At 45.3% G+C, this 21,832-nt stretch overlaps 1 protein-coding gene across 1 annotated transcript in view; it reads right to left on the bottom strand.

Moving 5' to 3' along the window:
• MATN2 (matrilin 2) overlaps positions 1 to 21,832 on the bottom strand; it is a 153,538-nt gene that overhangs the window by 49,327 nt on the left and 82,379 nt on the right. Inside the window, exons 5-6 of the mRNA XM_082858692.1 lie at positions 20,370 to 20,492; positions 6,380 to 6,502 (exon numbers count right to left, since the gene is read on the bottom strand). Coding sequence (XP_082714818.1) covers positions 6,380 to 6,502; positions 20,370 to 20,492 — 246 coding nt within the window. The remainder of the gene's footprint in view (positions 1 to 6,379; positions 6,503 to 20,369; positions 20,493 to 21,832) is intronic.

Below are 21,832 nucleotides of genomic sequence, written 5' to 3'. Positions count from 1 at the left end.
CACTTTCTTGTTGAGACTTGTAATCCTCTGTTACCCTGCTCCAATAGAATGTACGCTCCATAAGTACAAGAGGTTCTTGGTCTGTTTTATTTACCACTGTATTCCCAGTATCTACAAATGTATCTGGCACATAGTAGGCGATCGACAGGTATTTGTTGAATAAATAAATGGTTACTGGTATTACTCTTAATGGAGTGTTTTGTGAAAGTTTAGATGTGTAAACACTGCCCACTAAGAACCAACAAGGAGTCACTAAGGACAGAAGACAGCTGGTGAACCCTCCTTGATGCTTCTGGCCAGGCTGTTTAAACACTTCCCTCCAGGAGGATCTCAGCTCAGACATTCGGCCAGTTATGAACTCAACCAATGACTCTTTCATCCAGCACACATCTCTCCATCCGGTCTATGGGGCGTGGGGATCTCTTTAGCAAATCGATGGAATGTCTGTTAGAGTCTAGATAGTTGCTTCCACATTTTCCATGCCTGGCTAGTCTACTAAATGAAATAAAATTATTCGGATATGACTCATTCTTAGTGAACAGGAAAATGTGAGAAGCTTAATTTGTCCTGTTGGTCTCAAAGTGCAAGGAAGTAGTGATCAGGTCAGTGTAAGGAATCACTTTCTAAGACTCAGAGCTGTACAAAGTGAAATGCACTGCAGGGGGTGTAGTAAGTGTCCTGTCAGTAGGGGTATTCAAGTGGAGGCTGGATGATGACACAGTGAGGATATTGTAGGATGGGTGGTTGGGCTAGAAGTAGGTTGAACTTGAGGTCTCTTTCAACTGAGAGTCTTCTTTTTAAAGAAAACACATTTATTTTCTTTTCCATTATCATTTATCACAGGATACTGAATATAGTTCCCTGTGCTATACAGTAGGTCCTTGTTGTTTATCCATTCTATATATAATAGTTTGCATCTGCTAATCCCAAACTCTCAATCCACCCTTCCCCAAGCCTCCCTCCCCCTTGGCAACCATAAGTCTGTTCTCTATGTCTGTGAGTCTGTTTCCATTTCGTAGGTAAATTCATTTGTGTCGTATTTTAGATTCCACATATAAGTGATACCATATGGCATTTGTCTTTCTCTTTCTGACTTACTTCACTTAGTATGATAATCTCTAGGTCCTTCCATGTAACTGCAAATGACATTATTTCATTATTTTTTATGGCTAAGTAATACTCCATTGTATAAATGTACCACATCTTCTTTATCCATTCATCTGTCAGTGGACATTTAGGTTGTTTCCGTGTCTTGCCTATTGTGAATAGTGCTGCTATGAACATAGGGGTAACTTTTTTTTTTTTTTTTTTTTTTGCAGTACGCGGGCCTCTCACTGCTGTGGCCTCTCCCGTTACGGAGCACAGGCTCCGGACGCGCAGGCTCAGCGGCCATGGCTCACGGGCCCAGCCGCTCCGCGGCATGTGGGATCTTCCCGGACCGGGGCACGAACCCGTGTCCCCTGCATCGGCAGGCGGACTCTCAACCACTGTGCCACCAGGAAAGCCCAGGGGTGACTTTTTAAATTATAGTTTTGTTTGGATATATGCCCAGGAGTGGGATTGCTGGATCATTTGGCGACTCTATTTTTACCAACTGAGAGTCTTTGATTCGTGCACACAGGTCTTACGAAAGCAAGTGGCATATTGCAGGCTGTAAGAAGATACTGGGGCTCAGCAGGTTAACAACAAGCTGGCCAGGAAACCCAGAGACTGATACATTCTAGTTCGTCTATTGCTGATGCAGTAAAAAATTATTTCCTATGTCTGTGTTTCATTTTTTTTTTACATCTTCATTGGAGTATAATTGCTTTACAATGGTGTGTCAGTTTCTGCTTTATAACAAAGTGAATCAGTTATACATATACATATGTTCCCATCTCTCTTCCCTCTTGCGTCTCCCTCCCTCCCACCCTCCCTACCCCACCCCTCCAGGCGGACTCTGTGTTTCATTTTTAATGCAAGTATTAATATTCATTTGGTACTTTGTGAAAGCACTCCTATTTGAAAAATAAGGATAGAAATGTCAACCAAGTTATCAATGGAGCCTGAAAAATGTCAACCAAGTTATCAATGGAGCCTGAAAAATCTCAAAGCCAGTAAGTAATAAACAGGAAGATGCAAAATACGACGTCAACAACTGCCCTTGCTCAACATTACAGGTGTTAGATGATTAAGCATTAGACATGAAACCCACAGTCTCCTTGATACCAAAGACACAAATCCCTGTCTCCTGAAAAGACCCTGAGCATCTGAGAATGTTCTCGTGCCAGTTCAGGAGTAACGGTTTCTATGGACCTGTAAAAATCTTGTCCCCATAATATTCAGCAATTCCACTTCTAAGTATATGCCCAAGAGCTGAAAGCAGGGACTTGAACAGATACGTGTACACCCATGCTCATAGCAGCATTATTCATAATAACCAAGAGGTGGAAGGAACACAAGAGGATGAATAAACAAAATGTGGTGTATACGTACATGGACTATTATTCAGCCCTAAAGAGGAAGGAAATTGTGACACATGCTACATCATGGATGAAACTTGAGGACATTATGCTAAGTGAAATAAGCCAATCACAGAGGGACAAATATTGTATGATTCCACTTGCATGAGGTACCTAGAGTAGCCAAATTCATAGAGACAGAAAGCAGAATGGTGGTTGCCAGGGGTGGTGGGGAAGAAAGGGGAGGGGGGAATTATTATTTAATGGGTACAGAGTTTCAGTTTAGGGAGGTGAAAAAGCTCTGCAGCTGGACAGTGGTGATAGTTGTACAACAGCATGAATGTACTTAATGCCACTGAACTGCACACTTAACAATGGTTACAATGGAAAATTTTATATTATGTATAGTTTACCACAGTAAAAAAAAAAAAGTCTTGCCAATATTTTGCAAATTGATGGTACCTGCATATTTCTACCCTTCTCCCCTCTAGAAAATATTCAGATGGATTTGTATGGGATGCTTTAGGGTAAAGAACTGAACACTACTTACACATTTTAATTATATGATTTGTTCAGGAATATAAAGCTCTATTATGTACATTTCGGCTTAATCATAAATTAATCATGCTTGGTATATTACATGGACAAGTCTATATTTTTTAGACAATAATTGCACACTTACTAGTTGGATTCGCTTTCAAATATACTTTTGGTTAAAAATAGAGACTCAGGGGCTTCCCTGGTGGTGCAGTGGTTAAGAATCCACCTGCCAATGGAGGGGACACGGGTTCAAGCCCTGGTCTGGGAAGATCCCACATGCCACGGAGCAACGAAGCCCGTGTGCCACAACTACTGAGCCTGTGCTCTAGAGCCCGTGCTCTGCAACAAGCAAAGCCACCGCAATGAGAAGCCCGTGCACCGCAACGAAGAGTAGCCCCCGCTCACGGCAACTAAAGAAAGCCTGCGCGCAGCAGCGAAGACCCAAGGAAGCCATAAAGAAATAAATAAATTTATAAAAATAAAATAGAGACTCAAATTTAAGGAACTGAGTTTCTTTTACTTCATTTTCTGCAAGTTGATGAGGAACGGGAAAAACCTGTTTTAAATCTCTCACCATCACAGCAGCAGCCAGGCTCTGACTTGGCGGGAAGCTGATGTGATACCTCATTAATTAAAAACAGGATCCCTGCCTTGATTCTGAGCTTTCACCTCCACCCTGTGTTTCTGTCCTCCTAACTGGTCGCTATTTCTCAGTTTGTGTTCCTGTTTTTGTCAGAGATCTGGAGCATTCCCAAGTGTCTTGGTTCTTACAGCTGAACTGCCTTATTCCCTACTCTCACAGCCTTCCAAGTCCTCCGGGGGGAGGGGTTCTATTCCCTTGCCAGTCCCCTCCCCAGGTCTGGCTCCCTGCCGCGCCCCCAAGCATAGCAGGAAGGGGACCCTTCTAGGGGACTCATCTCCCGGAGGCTGATTGCCCAGCACTCTTCTCTGCCCACACATTGGTGGGGGGGCCCACTTCTGGGTCTGGACTCCAACAGGGCCCAGAGACAGCTGAACTGCCAGGCTCCGTGCCTAGCTGGTGAGACCTCACAGCTGGACCAGTCCCTCCCCTGACTTTCAGCTGGAACTCCTCTCCCAGGTCCCCTGCACAGCACCATCTACTTGTAGGGTCTCCCTGTTTGTACTGTCCTGGGGCTTGTCATTCTCCACATCCCGTGAGATTCGGGATAGGTGCCATGTTGATGGTGAGGCTCTGGGAACAGGGGCTGGCGGTGAGGTCAGGTGACCTTCCCAGCCAGGGAAGGAGTGCTACAGAGGCAGGAAGGAGACTGGAGAGGATACACGTGTCCCTCCAGGCCTCGTCCCAGGGCGGCAGCCGCATCCCCACCTCTTCTCGTCCAGCTGGCCTCCTCCTTCCCTTAACTCCTACCATGAGTCTTGTCTGTGTCACCCTGGGAGCCTTTGGTCATATAACACCTTGCAGGTGGCTGAGCTGCTCTGTGTGGCTTGTGTTCCCACGCAGCCTCCAGCAGAAGTCTTGAAGTTTGAATTTTTTAGGCACTATTAAACTTACCCCAGGCACGTGGTATATTCTCAGTAGATCCCAATTTAAAGTCTTTTTGAAGCCAGTGTCATCCCTTCAAGAATTTGCTTGGCACCAGGCCACGCGCTAAACGGTTTAGATGAATTCTCTCATTGAGCCTTCAAGGCAACACCATGGAGTAGGTGGTATTATCTCCCCCATTACAGCTGAGGCAACTGAGGCATAACTTGCCCAAGATCAGCCAGCAAGGGCTTCCCTGGCGGCGCAGTGATTGAGAGTCCGCCTGCCAATGCGGGGGACGTGGGTTCGTGCCCCGGTCCGGGAAGATCCCACATGCCGCGGAGCGGCTGGGCCCGCGAGCCATGGCCGCTGAGCCTGCGCCTCCGGAGCCTGTGCTCCGCAACGGGAGAGGCCACAACAGTGAGAGGCCCGCGAACCACAAAAAAAGGATCATCCAGCAAAAATGCAGATGAACTGGGATTTGAACTCCCTCGGTGGCATGTGGCCTCCCTTTTGATGGACAGAACTGACTCATCAGCCCAGCAGCCACAACTCCCCAAACGCTACCCCAGCCCAGGCCGCTGGCTCACAGCTCAGAATATTCAGAAAGGAAGGGAGACTAGGAACAGAACAGTCCATTCACTCTTTCTCTTATTCGGTCAATAAGCAACCGTAGGCCAGTTGTGGAGATGCGTCTGCCTGGCTGATATGTTGCACATCTTTCCTCCTCCTGGCCACCTACATCTCACTCTTCTTTACCTGGGGAAGGATGGCTCTGCCTTCGACTCAGCCGACATATCTCCTCCAGGAAGGACCTGGCCTTGTTCACTGCCATTGGCATGTGGTTTGGGGTCCAGAAATGTATGTTTTGACTTCCTGTGCCCCTTACAGTTTTATCCTAGACCGCTGCCTCTAGGTCTGGTGCTTATAAACTGTTGATATGCAGGGAGGGACTGAAAAGCAAGTTGATGTTTCAGGAGTTTTGTGGGGGGATGCTTTTTAAAAACTATGCAGGCATATCCTGCTTTACATAATAGACGTAGTTAGAAAGGTTGTGGGTACATGAACTTCTTATGAATTGAAATCCTGTTTTCTCACTGACGGACGTTTCAGAGGTGACTTTATTCTAAATTGCTATTAAATGTCACTTTTTAAACGTGCTGGGCCCCAATACTTTAAAAACAAACTTTCTCAAGTGAACCTTTCTATAGGGTGATAATTATCCACACACAATCCCTTACGTGCTCTGACATATCTTTACATTTAAAAGAACGTTTTTGGAATCCTTTTACAAAACGAACGACCACCGTCAGTTTATAAATTGTTATAGTCAGATTTGGGGAGCTCAAATTAATTCTGATGTGGATGCATATAGTTAAAATAGAACTAAATAGCTCAAACAAAAACTGAGCAGTTCTTTGCAAAATGCCCTCCAGCAACTCCTCCCCCACCCAGGGGCAACCATAGTCTCTGAGCCTTTTGGCTCAGAGATTTCCCTTTACTTGTGTGGAGTCAGAGCTGCAGCCCACAAGCCACAGAGCTTCAGTGAAAGTATTTCTTAAGCCCTGTTAACACTGGTGGGCACAGGCAGGCTGAGCCAGCATGAAGTAAGATGGTCTGATTGTCAGCACGCTCTGTAGGTGCTGGAGGAACACTCCGACATGTGGTCTCTGATCAAAGATACATACTGTTGTCAGATGCTGTGAAGGGTGACACGGAGATAGAGTGGGCTACGGTCTTAGGACAAGTTAAGAAAGGCCTGACAAAGGAGGAATAGGGCAGAAGGTAAAAGGCCCCCTAACCCCAGCACATAATCCTGTGCTTGGAAGATTTCCTCAGCCACAGTGCTTATAGCAGTAGCATCAAAAAATGTGTGTGTATGTGTGTAACTTACTTGTGCATGTTTTCTTATCCGGGTTAAGAGCAAATCCTTTAGGGCACCGGCAAAAGTAGGAGCTGTCGGTGTTTACACACTCATGTTCACATCCGTGGTTTTCTGAGGCACAGTAGTCCACAGCTGTAAAGATTAAAACACAGAGTTTAAGTAGAAACACAAACAGAGGTAAAGGGCATTGTAGAATGGAAACATACTTATAACAAATATAAGTAAGGATTCATATTTTTGCCCCCAGAAAAGGATGGATAAATAAATATGAATCTAAAACCTCCCTTCTGAAAAAAAAAAATCAGGAGTCTGGATCAGACAATTCATATCAGAAGATACTAAAGAACTTACAGGACTTCCCTGGTGGCTCAGTGGTTAAGAATCCACCTGCCAGAACTATTTACAATAGCCAGGACATGGAAGCAACCTAAGTGTCCATCGACAGATGAATGGATAAAGAAGATGTGGCACATATATGCAATGGAATATTACTCAGCCATAAAAAGAAACGAAATTGAGTTATTTGTAGCGAGGTGGATGGACCCAGAGTCTGTCATACAGAGTGAAGTATGTCAGAAAGAGGAAAACAAATACCGTATGCTAACACATATATATGGAATCTAAAAAAAAAAAAAAAGTTCTGAAGAACCTAGGGGCAGGACAGGAATAAAGACGCAGGTGTAGAGAATGGACTTGAGGACACAGGGAGGGAGAAGGGGAAGCTGGGATGAAGTGAGAGAGTGGCAATGACATATACACTACCAAATGTAAAACAGACAGCTAGTGGGAAGCAGCCGCATAGCACAGGGAGATCAGCTCAGTGCTTTGTGACCACCTAGAGGGGTGGGATAGGGAGGGTGGGCGGGAGACACAAGAGGGAGGGGATATGGGGATATATGTATACGTATAGTTGATTCACTTTGTTATACAGCAGAAACTAACACAACAATGTAAAGCAATTATACTCCAATAAAGATGTTAAAAAAAAAAAAGAATCTGCCTGCCAATGCAGGGCACACGGGTCCAAACCCTGGTCCAGGAAGATCACACACGTTGCGAAGCAACTAAGCCCGTGTGCCACAAATATTGAGCCTGCACTTTAGAGCCCGCAAGCCACAACTATTGAGCCCGTGTGCCACAACTACTGAAGCCTGCGCACCTAGAGCCTGTGCTCCACAACAAGAGAAGCAACCACAATGAGAATCCCACGCACCGAAACGAAGAGTAGCCCCCGCTCGCTGCAACTAGAGAAATCCCGCGTGCAGCAATGAAGACCCAACGCAGCCAAAAATTAATTAATTATTTATTTAAAAAATCCAATGGTGGCAAGGGAGCATGGAAACAGAGTCCGATCATTAATAGTGGGTGGCATTATGAACTGATAAAAATTCTTCTGGAAGGACATTTGACAATGTTCACTCTGGAAATGTGGCCCCAAGAAATAGTTGAAAAAAAGGAGGAAATTAACTATACAGAATAAGCTATTTATAGCAGCATTATTTACAGTGACCAAAAAATTAGGAAAATAAGATGAACATTTAATAAGGATAAATGGTTTAGTAAGTTACGAGAAAATGTGCTGGCCTACTTCTCATTAATCCTACGAATATTCACTGAGCACCTACTCTGGGCCTGGCCCTATTTTAGGTGCTAAGGATGGAACAAATAACAAAACAGACAAAAACCCCAGTCCTAGAGAAGCTTCCATTTGGATGGTGGTGGTAGATAAAAAAGAAAACAAACAAGTAAAGAACACAGTCTCTTAGAAGGTGGAGAGTGTTCTGGAGAAAAATAAAATGGCACAATGGAACAGAGACTGTGGCAGGGTGGGTGAGAGTGAGGGTATGATGTAATAGCCGTGGTCAGGAAGGTGGCAGTTGGGCAGAGTCTTGAATGAGGTATGGGCCCTGTGGATATCTGGGAGGGAGCGTCCCGGGCAAAGGGAACAACAGCAGGTGCTAAGGCCCAGAGGTGGGAATATGCCTGGTGAGCTGGAGAATCAGCAAAGAGGCCAGAGTGGCTGGAGCAGAGAGGGGTGAGAGGTGAGAACAAGTGCAGATCAGGAGGGACCGTAGGGCCACTGCCAGGACTTTGGCTTTTACTCGGAGTGATGAGAGAGTCTCTGGAGGGTTCTGAACAAAGGAATCAAGAATAGACCATAGCAGGCAAATGTGACAGTGGAAGACCAGCTAGGAGGCTAGTACAATAATCAGTGAGGAACTGGAGGGGCGGGGGGAGGTAAACCAGAACAATGCAGGAAGGAGGTGGGGCGGAGAGAGAGGGGTGGTCCTCTGGGTTGAGGTGTGTCCCCCTAAAAAGATACCTGTGAATGTGAACTTATTTGGAAATAGGGTCTTTGCAAATACAATCACGGTAAGATGAGGTCATTAGTCTGGGGCCTAATCCAATATGACTGGTGTCCTTATAGGAAGAGAAGAATGCCACGTGAAGACAGATGGGAGTGATGCAGCTGTAAGCTGAGGAGTGCCGGGGACCAACACCCACCGTGAGAAGCAAGGAAGGGTTCTCCCCTACAAGGTCCAAAGGGGGCATGGTCCTGCCAGCACTTTGATGTCAGACTTCCAGCCCCCAGAGCTAGGAGGCAATACATTTCTGTTGTTTTCAGTCACCTGGTTTGTGATTCTTTGTTGTGGCAGCCCTAGAGAACTGTCAATAACACACCAGGTTGAAAGTGGGGTCAGTAAGATTCCTGTCGGATTAGAGGTGAGGTGAGGGAAAAAGGGAAGGATTAAGGCGGACTCAGGGATGGGGAAGGTGCAGGTTTTGCAGGGAACGCTCAGGAGTTCCATTTGGGGCAGTAGGTAGTTATTAACATTATAATTCTAACGTAACTATAAATAGGAAGACAATTATGATTTGGTGAAAGAAGAAGATCTGAAAGTTGTATATTTACAGTGATTATATCCAGGTAAAATATGGCTCTAAGGCAGAACCTGAAAATTAGAAATAAAAATGCTTGCTGTGTAGGCAAGGTAGTAGGATTAAGGATGATATTTTTTTTTCCTTAAAAAATGTTTCCCTCTATATAATGATTTAGGATATCTGAATATCAAAACTTTGTAAATAATAACAAGGAAATGGAACCTGCAAATCAATACACATGCACAATTTAAAAGAGCAAAACCACGCATTGAGAAGATATTACATACTTAACACAGTAATCAAAAGATGCGAGGGGAAAAGCTAAAGATTTTTAAAGGGTAATGACATGCGTTGTTTATTCTTTAGCTCCCAGGCTTCATTAAGTTTCTGTTAAGTTATTGATTTTTTGTAACTTCACTCCCTAAAGAGTTCTAACAGCACCTCATATTTGTGATTTTAATATGCAAGCAATTCTGGTGGGAACAGTGCATTCATACAGTCTTAGGATCTGAATATCATGGACATTAGCCAGTTCCTGGAGTTGAGTAAAATATAAATTTTGAGCTAGCACCAGATCCTTCTAAAAGTTAATGTCTCATCTTTCAAGAACCAATGTATCAGGACTTCCTTGGTGGTCCAGTGGTGAAGAGTCCACGCTCCCAGTGCAGGTGGCCTGGATTCGATCCCTGGCCGGGGAGCTAGATCCCACATGCTGCAACTAAGAACCCACATGCCGCAACTAAAAGATCCCACATGCTGCAACTCAGACCCAGCGCAGCCAAATAAATAAATATTAAAAAAAAAAAAGAATTACTGTATCATTAAACAAATAACTGGAGACACTGAGGGCACAGATAAAGGATACCAAGCCCTGGGACATGCCCCAGGCCACATGTCACAGGAGTGGGCCTTGCTGTAGCCCACACTAACCTGTATCAGCAGGAGACACTCCCCATCTGCAACCTCCTTGTGCTGGGCCTGAGCTGCCATCTTGCAAATCTCCCAACCCCTGATATGGGTGTCTGCTGTCAGTCAGCTGCGCCCACCTCAGGCCACCCACTCGTTAGTATCCCTTCCAAACGGAAGAGCTGCTAATCTACCTGACACAAACATTCCACGCCCCTGACAGCACCACGATGATGAGTGGGCAGGTCACTGTACCTAAAAGGTTGAAACTCAGACTCTGCCTCTCTCTCGAACTTCCTCTTACACATCATGGGGTATAATCTCTGTGCCCAGCCCTCAGAGAGACACTGGCCCCATATTAGACTGGGGAGAGACTAGAAACTTTGCTTAGACCTAAAGTCTAAGCCACATACTCCAATCTCCCCTTTTTTCCCAGAATGCTCTAGAGCACAGTATCCAATATTGGATGAGGTGTGAATAAAGTTGCACAGAAGCAGCTCTTTTAATTGACCTCCACTCAACCAACTTCCGATCAATCACTGCTTTTCATGCCCTCTGAAAATATGGGACCTGATGCCCAGAACACGCTAAATGCTCAAGGTTATTGGAACCCCTGTGCTTTCGAATACCTGTGCACTTCTCTTGTTGGCTGGGCTGCATGCTTATTCTTTCTTTCTTTCTTTCTTTTTGGCTGCGTTGGGTCTTCATTGCTGCACGCAGGCTTTCTCTAGTTGCGGCGAGCAGGGGCTACTCTTTGTTGTGGTGCGTGGGCTTCTCATTGCGGTGGCTTCTCTTGTTGTGGAGCACAGGCTCTAGGCACGCAGGCTTCAGTAGTTGTGGCGTGCGGGCTCAGTAGGTGTGGCTCACGGGCTCTAGAGTGCAGGCTCAGTAGTTGTGGTGCACGGGCTTAGTTGGTCCGCGGCATGTGGGATCTTCCCGGACCAGGGATCGAACCCACGTCCCCTGCATTGGCAGGTGGATTCCCAACCACTACAACACCAGGGAAGTCCCTGGGTTTCATGCTTATAAAGCAGCCCTGGAGGAACACTTGTGCTCCAGAGCACCTATATACTTTTCCTATTGACTGATTGTACGCTTATAAAGCATCAGTTGTCTAAGTGTGGTGGTGACCCAACTGCAACAATCATCCCTTGAGAACTTCTTAGGAATGCAAACTCTCAGGCCCCACCCCAGACTTACTGAATCAGAAACTCTGTGTATGGGGTCCAAGAATATGTGTTTTAACAAGCTCTCCATGTGATTCTGATGCATGTGAAAATTTAAAAACGACTGTTAAAATGAATCAAAGTTGTTTTTGTTTCCAAACTTTTATATGCCATTTGTACACATTATTGTAATTAATTGAAATACTATAAAACCCAATTAAATATAAGTAAGCACTAAAACGAATTGAATTTTAAAAAAAGAAAGAAACAAGTTGAAAGCTTTGGAAAGAATTAAGGCAATCTGCTAACCAAAATTTCTCTAGAACCAGGCACAGATGAAACACGGAAAGGACTAGGGAAAATTTCATAAAAATTTACAGATTCTGCCCTTAGACTGTTTTATAGAAATCTTCAAATTCTTTTTTTTTAATTAATTAATTTATTTATTTATGGCTGTGTTGGGTCTTCATTGCTGCGCACGGGCTTTCTCTAGTTGAGGTGAGCGGGGCTACTCTTTGTAGCGGTGCACGTGTTTCTCATTGCGGTGGCTTCTCTTATTGCAGAGCACAGGCTCTAGGGCGCGCGGGCTTCAGTAGTTGTGGCACATGGGCTCAGTAGTTGTGGCTCGCGGGCTCTAGAGCGCAGGCTCAGTAGTTGTGGTGCACGGGCTTAGTTGCTCGCGGCATGTGGGATCTTCCCAGACCAGGGCTCGAACCCGTGCCCCCTGCACTGGCAGGCGGATTCTTAACCACTGTGCCACCAGGGAAGCCCAAAGTCTTCAAATTCTTGCTCCAATTTTTAAAAAATCAAAATTGAAAACCATAGACAACACATTATGGGTATGATTTATGCAAGAAAGATCTTTTTAAATCATATTTTAAAAATGAACGTAAAATTAGTAATTTTTGGAAGAGTAATCAAAAGCAATTTTTTGTTGTTGTTGTTGTTGCGGTACGCGGGCCCTTCACCGCTGCGGCCTCTCCCGCTGTGGAGCACAGGCTCCGGACGCGCAGGCCCAGCGGTCATGGCCCACGGGCCCAGCCGCTCTGCGGCACGTGGGATCCTCCCAGACCAGGGCACGAACTTGCGTCCCCTCCACCAGCAGGCGGACTCTCAACCACTGAGCCACCAGGGAAGCCCAAAAGCAATTTTTATTATAGGTACATTTATGTGTTTTAAAGAAAGTGTAAATGCTTAAGGTAGGTTTGGAGATGCATTTTCCATGATTCTGCTCTTTAAATGAAAATTTTCATCTATTAGCCAATCTCACAGGATAAGAAGTTTTCTCCTGGACTTTGATTCTCGTGTTGGTTTTGTTTCTAGTGTGCATGGCTCTCTGGGGAACTGAAGGGAAAAGGGGAGATTGGCAAGGCAGGATTCAAGCATTCCTGGGTCCCAAGACCCTGGCCTGTAAAACCTGAAGGTGTCAAACCCCACTTTGATTTGAGGGCCACCCACTGGCTCACTGCCAGACCTCTGGGGACAGCAGAGACGGGCATCGTGAGACACGGAAGAACCCACTTCTGGGCACGTGAACCTAAAAGCTTTCTAAGGGTGAGAGAGCTCCAGTCCGTTCAACTCTGACATCCTTCGCTGCATGTTTTGGGTTCTTTGCATAACTTCCTTGGTTGCCAAATTGTACTTCTAAAAAGAGAGGCCTAGCTAGCGGGAAGCAGCCGCATAGCACAGGGAGATCAGCTCGGTGCTTTGTGACCGCCTAGAGGGGTGGGATAGGGAGGGTGGGAGGGAGGGAGATGCAAGAGGGAAGAGATATGGGAACATATGTATATGTTTAACTGATTCACTTTGTTATAAAGCAGAAACTAACACACCATTGTAAAGCAATTATACCCCAATAAAAATGTTAAAAAAAAAAAATAAGGGAGGCCAAGTTTAGGGGGCGGATGTATGGAGGTGACTTATGTGTGTAACTCAGAGGACTGTTGTTCCAAGTCCTCTCCTACTTCAGCGAAATCCTTCCTTGGTCATTTTGCCTGAAAATTCTACTCTCTACAACCAGAAAGATGAATTCCTTGGTCGTAGTCCTTTGGCCCTCCAGATCACAAAGTGCTAAAATCTCAGGGTCGGAAGCCAGTCTCAGCCTAACATGTGAGAAATCGCTCATCTGTCTCCTATTTGGCGCAAGGTCATAAAGCCTAAGATTGACAGTCTCTGATTTACAATCTGGTCAGATTCCAAGGTCTCCCAGCAGGGATCAGTCTGCAAAGAGGATGGCCTTAGAAGAAACAGGATATTTTACGGAGGAATGTTTGGGTTTTGAAGTGTGTTGATGACAGACTAAGAAAAACCAAATTTGTCATTTAGAGAAATGGTAGAACCAGTTTACTTGCTGAGTATATATAAGACACACTCACAGAGTCAGATTCACAAAACCTCTCTTACCCAGGGCATGACTGAAGTCTTACATGTAGGAGTTCAAAACTCAGAGAAAGCTTCCTACTGATTTTGATAGCAATAAGGAAGTGTTCTGGGCTAAACTCTGTCTTCCCACCTTAAATTCATTTGTTGAAGTCCCAATCCCCAGTTGGTCAGATGGTGATTGCGTTCGGAGATAAGGACCCTTAAAGGGTGATTAGGTTAAAATGAGGCCATTAGGGCGCGTCCTAATCCAATCTGACTGGTATCCTTATGAGAAGTGGAGATTTGGACACACACAGAGGCACCAGGCATGCATGGGCACAGAACAAAGACCACGTGCAGAAGCAGCAAGCCAAGGAGAGAAACCTCAGAAGAAATCAACCCTGCCGACACCCTGACGTTGGACTTCTAGCCTCCAGAACTGGGAGGAACTAGATTTCTATTGACACTCGCTCTGCGGTATTTTGTTATGGCAGCCCTAGCAAACTAACACAGGGAGAAATCCTTGTACTGGGGGGAGATCATGCTTCCAGCATGAGGAGTAAGCTGAAAATCTGACCTTTCAATACAAAGATTGATCCTCCCATCCCTTGTCGCCAACTTAAATATCAACCATTCCCTTCTCACTGAAGGTGACTGATATAGGAGAATATAGGAGGAAAGCTTTGAGGGCAGCAATAACAGCATGCTAAATCCCCATGTTATGTACCACCATCATTCTGGGTATGGACCTCAATATGATATTTCAAATGTACCGTATGTTTGATGCATTATTAAATGCAAGCATTCATAAGAAGACAAAAATCCATAAAGGATACAGAGATTCAGATTCAACTCTTTCTCAGTTGACCATGTATAGCACTGTTCCAAGTGCTTCCAATATATTTTTTAAAAATTTTTTATTGGACTGCAGTTGATTTGCAATGTTGTGTTAGTTTCAGGTGTACGGCAAAGTGAATCAGTTATACGTAGACATATATCCACTCTTTTTCAGATTCTTTTCCCATATAGGTCATTACAGAGTATTGAGGCTTCCCATACATTAACGCATTTCACCCTCACAATAACCCTTGGAGGTAGGTATTGTTTTCCTCAATTTACAGATGAAGCCACTGAAACAGAGAGGTCAAGAGACCTATAAAATGTGGATGACGATAGTACCTACCTCAAAGGATTGTTGCAATTATAAGTAAAAGGTTTCAAGCAGGTCCTAGGATTTAGTAACATTAAAGAACTGTAGATTATATTTTTATCACACTGCCTCCCTAATCAGATAAGGTTGAATTTGGGAGGAAAGAGATACCTTAATGCTACTCAGTTGTTCCACAACCGTTTACTGAGCAATTACTATGTGTCAGGCATTGCGCTAAATCCTGGATGGTAATGACAAGCAAATAGCATCTTAAGATGGTAAGACATCTTTTTCTTTCTTGAATTTTATTTTATTTATATTTTTATACAGAAGGTTCTTATTAGTCATCCATTTTATACACATCAGTGTATACATGTCAATCCCCATCGCCCAATTCATCACCACCACCACCACCACCACCACCCCGCCGCTTTCCCCTCTTGGTGTCCATACGTTTGTTCTCTACATCTGTGTCTCAATTTCTGTCCTGCAAACCGATTAAGATGGTAAGACATCTTTGAAGAAAGGCAGGAAGGAGAAGCCAGGCTTTTAGCTGTGATTACCTCCAGGAAGTGAAATTGAGGAGTAATGTCTTTCAGGTTTTGATTTTATACACGTCTCTACTCTGACTTTTTTTTTAATAAGCAAAAGTTGATTCTGTAATTTAAAAACCAATGAAGTGGAAAAGCTTTTTTTAAAAAAAGAAACGTGAATACTTGAGATTGTGATCCCTCAGTCTCAGTCAATGATTCAAGAAAAACATTTTGCAAGTCTACTCTGTGAAAGATGAAAAGTATAGGAATTGGTTTCTTCCCCCCATGGGTTTACAATCTGCTTGGGCAGATAAGATGCAAACAGGACCAAAGCTACCCCAAAAGACAAGGCAGTCAGTAAACATCAGGAGAGCAAGTTCAGCAAAAAATTTACCCTCAAAGATAGAGCTAAATGGTCTTTGAAAAAATGTACAGTTTCGGATGGAAATTAACACAGCTTTAGTGGGAGCCGATGGATTACAAACACCATGACTCAACTGAAGCAAAACGAGGACTTCTGTTAGTCAGTAATCCGCTCGATCACCTGAATGTTGAAACAAATCCAGTTCTAACCAGAGTTAAAAGAGCAGTTAGGGAAATGGGACTCTAGCACTTAAAGTTCCACTAACTCAAAAGTGTGGAAATGTTGGCTAAAAGGTCCTCAGTCTGGCTAAGAATTGAATTTTCATGTGGTCACAGTCATAATTCTGGGATGAGTCAAAGCACTCCCATGGGGTCCATTCACCAGTAGCTGGTCATGGTGAATTTCTACCAAACTTCTTTTAAATGAAGAGATTAGACTTGCTGTCCCTACTTTCTCACCCCCTCCCCCCTCCCCCTAGAAATCTGTCCTTTTACCCCACCCCTCTCGATCATTATCAATGGCCTCCTGGTCATTTCTGTGTCCCTAAGGCCTAGCAGAGTGCCTGGTAGAGTCTGGAAATGTCTGCTGAGACGAATCAATGACTCAACTCAATGGCTTTTTCTCTAAGTTCTGTTCCATTTGGCCTCGCTGGGGCATGACACTAATATTGACCTGGCCTAGAAATTCTCTTTCCCATCGTGTTCCATGACGTCTGGTTCTCTCGCCCACCTCTCCCCAACTCCGCCATCCCCACCTTAGGCGGTTCCTTCATGGCTGTTCTTCCTGCCCCACGTCTCCCTCCTGCTTCCCTCATGTGGCTGTAGCCCAAGGCTGAGGCTTCACTGTCTCCTAAGGCCACACTCCATGGCATCCAGGAGATGATGACGATAATAATATGTGTTGTAATAATAACAACAGTAATAACAACAATCGTCTAATGTGTATTGGGAACTTTACTCGTTATCTTATTGAATCCCACAAACTCTATGATGTAGGTATTTTTACTCTATGTTATAGATGAGAAAACCAAGGCTCAGAAATAAAATGACACATGACTAGCAAGTAGCAGAACTGGGATTTGAGCCCAGGTCTCGCTGTATTGAAGGTCCAAAACAAACACATAAGTGAACACTGGAAATGGAAATTAAAATTCAGAAGGAAATGGACCGTGCCACTTCCTGCCTGCACCACTGGTTCTACCCTCTCCTTGCGGTGTTAGCGCTGCCTCTGCTCCCTCTCGACGTGTCCTTGTAGGTGTCCCATCTCAGCTTCAAACCCACTGTGTCTAAAACTACTCATTATCTTTTCTAAAAATCCCATCACTTTTTCATCACTGTTGCCATCACTCTCAGAGTCATGGAAGCTCAAACCCAGGATTCAACTGTGACTTTTCCTCTCCCCTCTTTATTCATCGCACCTTCTCTCATTCCTCACCCCTTCCTTCTCTCTTCATTTCTACGCTCTTCAAATCTGGCTCTTGTCACCCCTCACCAGAGGGCTACCATAGTCTCCTAACTGGTCTTTGCAGCCCTCCCTATCTTCCCCCTGGAATCCATCCTGCCCTCTACCACGAGATTAAGTTTCCTAAAATGAGGCTTTGCCTTTATCAGTCCCACTTAAAAACCCTTTAGTGTCTCTTTTTCAGAGATAAAGTCCAGACCCTTTAGCCTGGTTTTCAAAGCCCTGTATACTCCAGTTCCACCTGATGTCTTCAACTTCATCTCCTACTTCTCACCTGCAGGAATTCTCTGCTTCAACAGAGTTAGTCTCCTCTCCTGCTGAAGTCAGGTTGGCCTTAACTGGGGTGATCCTATACTTCCGCGTTCAGACTGGAGCCCCCTTGAAAGCAACAGGGAGTGTTCTTGAGAAGTGAGCCAACAGCCGTAACCTGGTGTATCTGTGGGGAGGAAGGTGATCTCCGCGTCTTACTCTTCTGCCATCTTCCTCCCAATCTCCAACAGACATAAACTGGGACCCTCCTGGATTAACTGGGATTATGGTTCCCCACATTCATACCATTCTCTGCCCATCTACATACAGGCCACTCAGACCAGGGGCTAATGGAATGCTTCCAGGGTCCCTAACAGCCTCTGTTTCTCCTCTAAATTTCCTGCTCTAAGTCTGATACCTGGAGTCTCCACCTTGACAAGTCCCTTCAGATTGATGTCTTCAGGTTAGGCTGCCGGTTTAGCTTTCAGTTTGGTGGCTTCTCACTGGGACCATCTCTCCTGATCTCCCAGCTCTCTACCTGGCCCTCCCAGCCGGGTCTCAGTCCGCACCTCTACACCGTCACTGCCCTCATGTCTCCCCTTGCCTTAGACGTCCGTCCCATTGCTACCCTTCCTTACATGATGAGTCTGTCCCTCTTCTCTGACCTCCTGTGGCCTCTACTACCTCTATCGTTTGCTTTGCACTCAGCACAGCCCCGTCGAGCAGCAGCTGACATTTTGGAAGTTTATTCAGTCTCCCTAACCGAAGCAACTGGCCACAAAGGTCCAGGGCCACTTAATCATCTGACTCCCAGCCTCTAACAGGTCGGGCATTTGGTGGAAGAGGATGAGAATGAGAACATGCATCAGGCCGGGGTCACACATAGTCTCTCCCAGTTTCCCACTCTTCAGCTTGAGCCCCTGCTCTAAGGAAGGCAGACATTCTTACACACTGACAGCGGCAGCAAGAGCAGCACGCATCTCTAATAAACACAGCCCACGCCAGCTCCCCGGCAACCACAGCATTTCTTCTCATGCTTGTTGCTCTTCAGTAAATGTCAAACTCCAGAAGTTTCAGCAAAACCCTTAGAGACTCAAAGGCTGTCTACTACAGAGGGCCGTTAGGCAACTATTTGGCAACACCCAGAGACCTGGGCTCCCCACTGCCTTCCAGTTTCCCGAGGGCCAAGGCTCGTCTTCTGCCCCAGCCATGGCCCCTAATGCCCCTGGCCCCGCCAACTCACCGTCACTCACACAAGCTCTGGGCCCTCCCTGTTCCTTCTCTCACCCTAATTAACCAGACACCCTCAACCTGTACCCTGTAGCTCAGCCACTGGCCTTACTTCCAACTGATTTCCTTCTGACACAACAGCACACAAAGTTTCTCCCCATTTAACAACTGGTAAGGGAAAAATATATATGTAAAACAAAATAGAGAGTATGACCTCATTTTGGTAAACATTAACAAAATGTTTAGAAGTAGATACTTATGTGGGGAAAGGTCTGGCAGAAAATACAACAAGCTATTAATAGTGCTCTTCTCATCTGTTTTAAGTTCCTCAATGAAAATAGATTATTTGCATAATAAAAATTAATGAAGAAAAAAAAGTGGGTGTTTCCACATTGGCTTCTTTTTTGCCAGTGTTAATGGATGTGGTACCCTGCTACCTATCACGGTCACGACCCACAGAATAAGGGGGAAAAAACAACGCAGGCTTAGGAGACCAATTCCATTTGTGGACTTCTGATGAGGGCCGTTTGAATCTCCATCAGTGCGTAAAAACAAACAAACAAACCCATTTTATTCTCATCATCACCTGCAAAGAACAGGCCCCACCTGCACTTTTGTTTTGTTGCTTTTTCCTTTCCCGTCCTCAGCTAAGAGTCACAGTGTGCTGGAAAGCGTAAGTTCTATGTGCAAAAAAATCATCATTGACTGTTTGTGGGAAGCAAAACAGAACAGGTCCTCTGAAAACAACAGAATATGGAACAGGACATGTAGGATCCAGAGGTAGAAAATGAAGGTTCCACGTCTGATGTCAGTCAAGTCCTTTTCCTTCCTTTCCTTGTGGATTTTCTGCCTCATAAGTATCCAGCTCAGTTTACTGAACACCTACTATTTGCCGGGCACTGTTTGTTGGTGGAAAGATAAATGAGGCTGTGTTTAAAGGGCTTTGCAGACACACTGGGAGGTGCCACATGCGTATTAGGGATTCAATACGCATGTGTCTGCCCTGCAGGTGCCGATGAAAACCGTTATCCATCACCGAAGAAATTAGATGCCATCCCCCCACCTCTCACCGGCCCTCGCAATGTGGAGTTGCCGCTCAATGGGAAACCGCTCAGCTGACTGTGAGCCAGTACTTGTAGTTCCGAGCACTGCCCTTGAGACTGCTTACCCAGGACCAGCGTTTGAGGCCGCTATTTGTTTTCTCTGACCATGGTGTCTCACTGCACACAGCTGGCCTCTTACACCTGGCGGTCACTGGGGCCTGTCACTGAACTGCAGATCCGTACTTAGAAGGAAGGCTGCCTGCCTCTTCGAGTTGCCACTCAGCCACCTTACCCACCACCAACTGGACCTCGTGTATAACACGTGAGCTATACTGAAGTCAGGCCAGCCCAGACATACCTTCCAAACTGAATGAAAATCCGCCCAGTCCTTTCCGAGGGAATCAGTAACGGACAATTTTGTTTACATAGATTATCATAAATATGCCTGTTGCTGAGGACCCAGAGTGAGAAAATGCTAACCTCAGCCACAAACGAAGTCTTTAAAGTTCAAATTCTGACTAACAACTAGACCAGAGGACTTGGACCACTTTGTTGAAACTCACAGGAGAGCAACTGGATATGTGGCACCCCTCTCCCTTCTTACTAGCTTCTCTTGTGTTTCCCCATCAAGCAAGGCTGGGTGGGATACTCACCCACACACCGTTTCCCGTCCTCGGCCAGGGTGTAGCCACTGTAGCACTGGCAGACAAAGGAGCCCAGCAGGTTCACGCAGAGCTGCTCGCAGCCATGGTCCTCCGCTGCACACAGGTCCTGGACTGGGGCAAAGCCATACCATTAGAACATGGCTCTCAAGGAGGTGACCCTCGGTGACTCTCGGCCATCAACAAGCAACTCTACAGCACTTGTCAAAATAACCTTTAGGGCTTCCCTGGTGGCGCAGTGGTTAAGAATCCACCTGCCAGTGCAGGGGACACGGGTTCAAGCCCTGCCCCGGGAAGATCCCACATGCCGCGGAGCAACTAAGCCCGTGCGCCACAACTACTGAGCCTGCTCTCTAGAGCCCGTGAGCCACAACTACTGAAGCCCGCGTGCCTAGAGTCCGTCCTCCGCAACAAGAGAAGCCACTGCAATGAGAAGCCTGCGCACGGCAATGAAGAGGAGGCCCCGCTCATCACAACCAGAGAAAGCCCACACAGTAACGAAGACCCAACGCAGCCAAAAATCAATAAGTATTAATTTTTAAAAAATGACCTTTAAAAACACTGAAAATGTTATAAGATCATAGTGGAAAATTTGGGAAACAGAAAAAAATAGAAAAGAAAATTCACCTGTAATCCCCCACCTGCAGTCCTACCATCCAGAGGCCGCGGCCGTTAACACTCGGGTGTGTTTCTATGTATATAGAAAAACTCATTTTTCAAAGTTGGAATTATTCGTCTCTATTAAATGCATTAAATAATTTAAAATTAAAATCAATTTGTGGGACTTCCCTGGTGGTCCAGTGGTTAAGACTCGGTGCTCCCAACGCAGGGGACATGGGTTCGATCCCTGTTCAGGGAACTAGATTCCACATGCCGGAACTAAGAGAGCCCCATGCCACAACTAAAGATCCTGCACGAGGCAACGAAGATCCTGCGTGCCGCACCCAAGGCCCAGTGCAGCCAAATAAATAATTTAAAAACCCCACAAATTTGTATTTTTCCCATCTCAATGAAAGTGTTCTGAAAACATCTGGATGGTTCTTGAGGACTGAAGTTATCACAAGCAGGTATTTGCGCTTGTCTGCATCAAGTACCATTCCTATTCTTTGAGAACTAAAACGCTTTGTCATCAGAGTCTCACCAAGGTACACATCGATATACACAGTCTCACCAAGGTAACCTGGTGCTGTCTTTGACATTTCTTTTTTTTTTTGTAAAATTTTATTTTATTTTTTCATTTTAACATCTTTATTGGAGTATAACTGCTTTACAATGGTGTGTTAGTTTCAGCTTCACAACAAAATGAATCAGTTATATATATACATATGTTCCCATATCTCTTCCCGCTTGCGTCTCCCTCCCTCCCACCCTCCCTATCCCACCCCTCCAGGCGGTCACAAAGCACGGAGCTGATCTCCCTGTGCTATGCGGCTGCTTCCCACTAGCTATCTACC

Source organism: Leucopleurus acutus (assembly GCF_964270905.1).
Source record: "Leucopleurus acutus genome assembly, chromosome: 17".
Taxonomy (NCBI): domain Eukaryota; kingdom Metazoa; phylum Chordata; class Mammalia; order Artiodactyla; family Delphinidae; genus Leucopleurus; species Leucopleurus acutus.
This window is presented reverse-complemented; position numbering and strand designations above follow the sequence as displayed.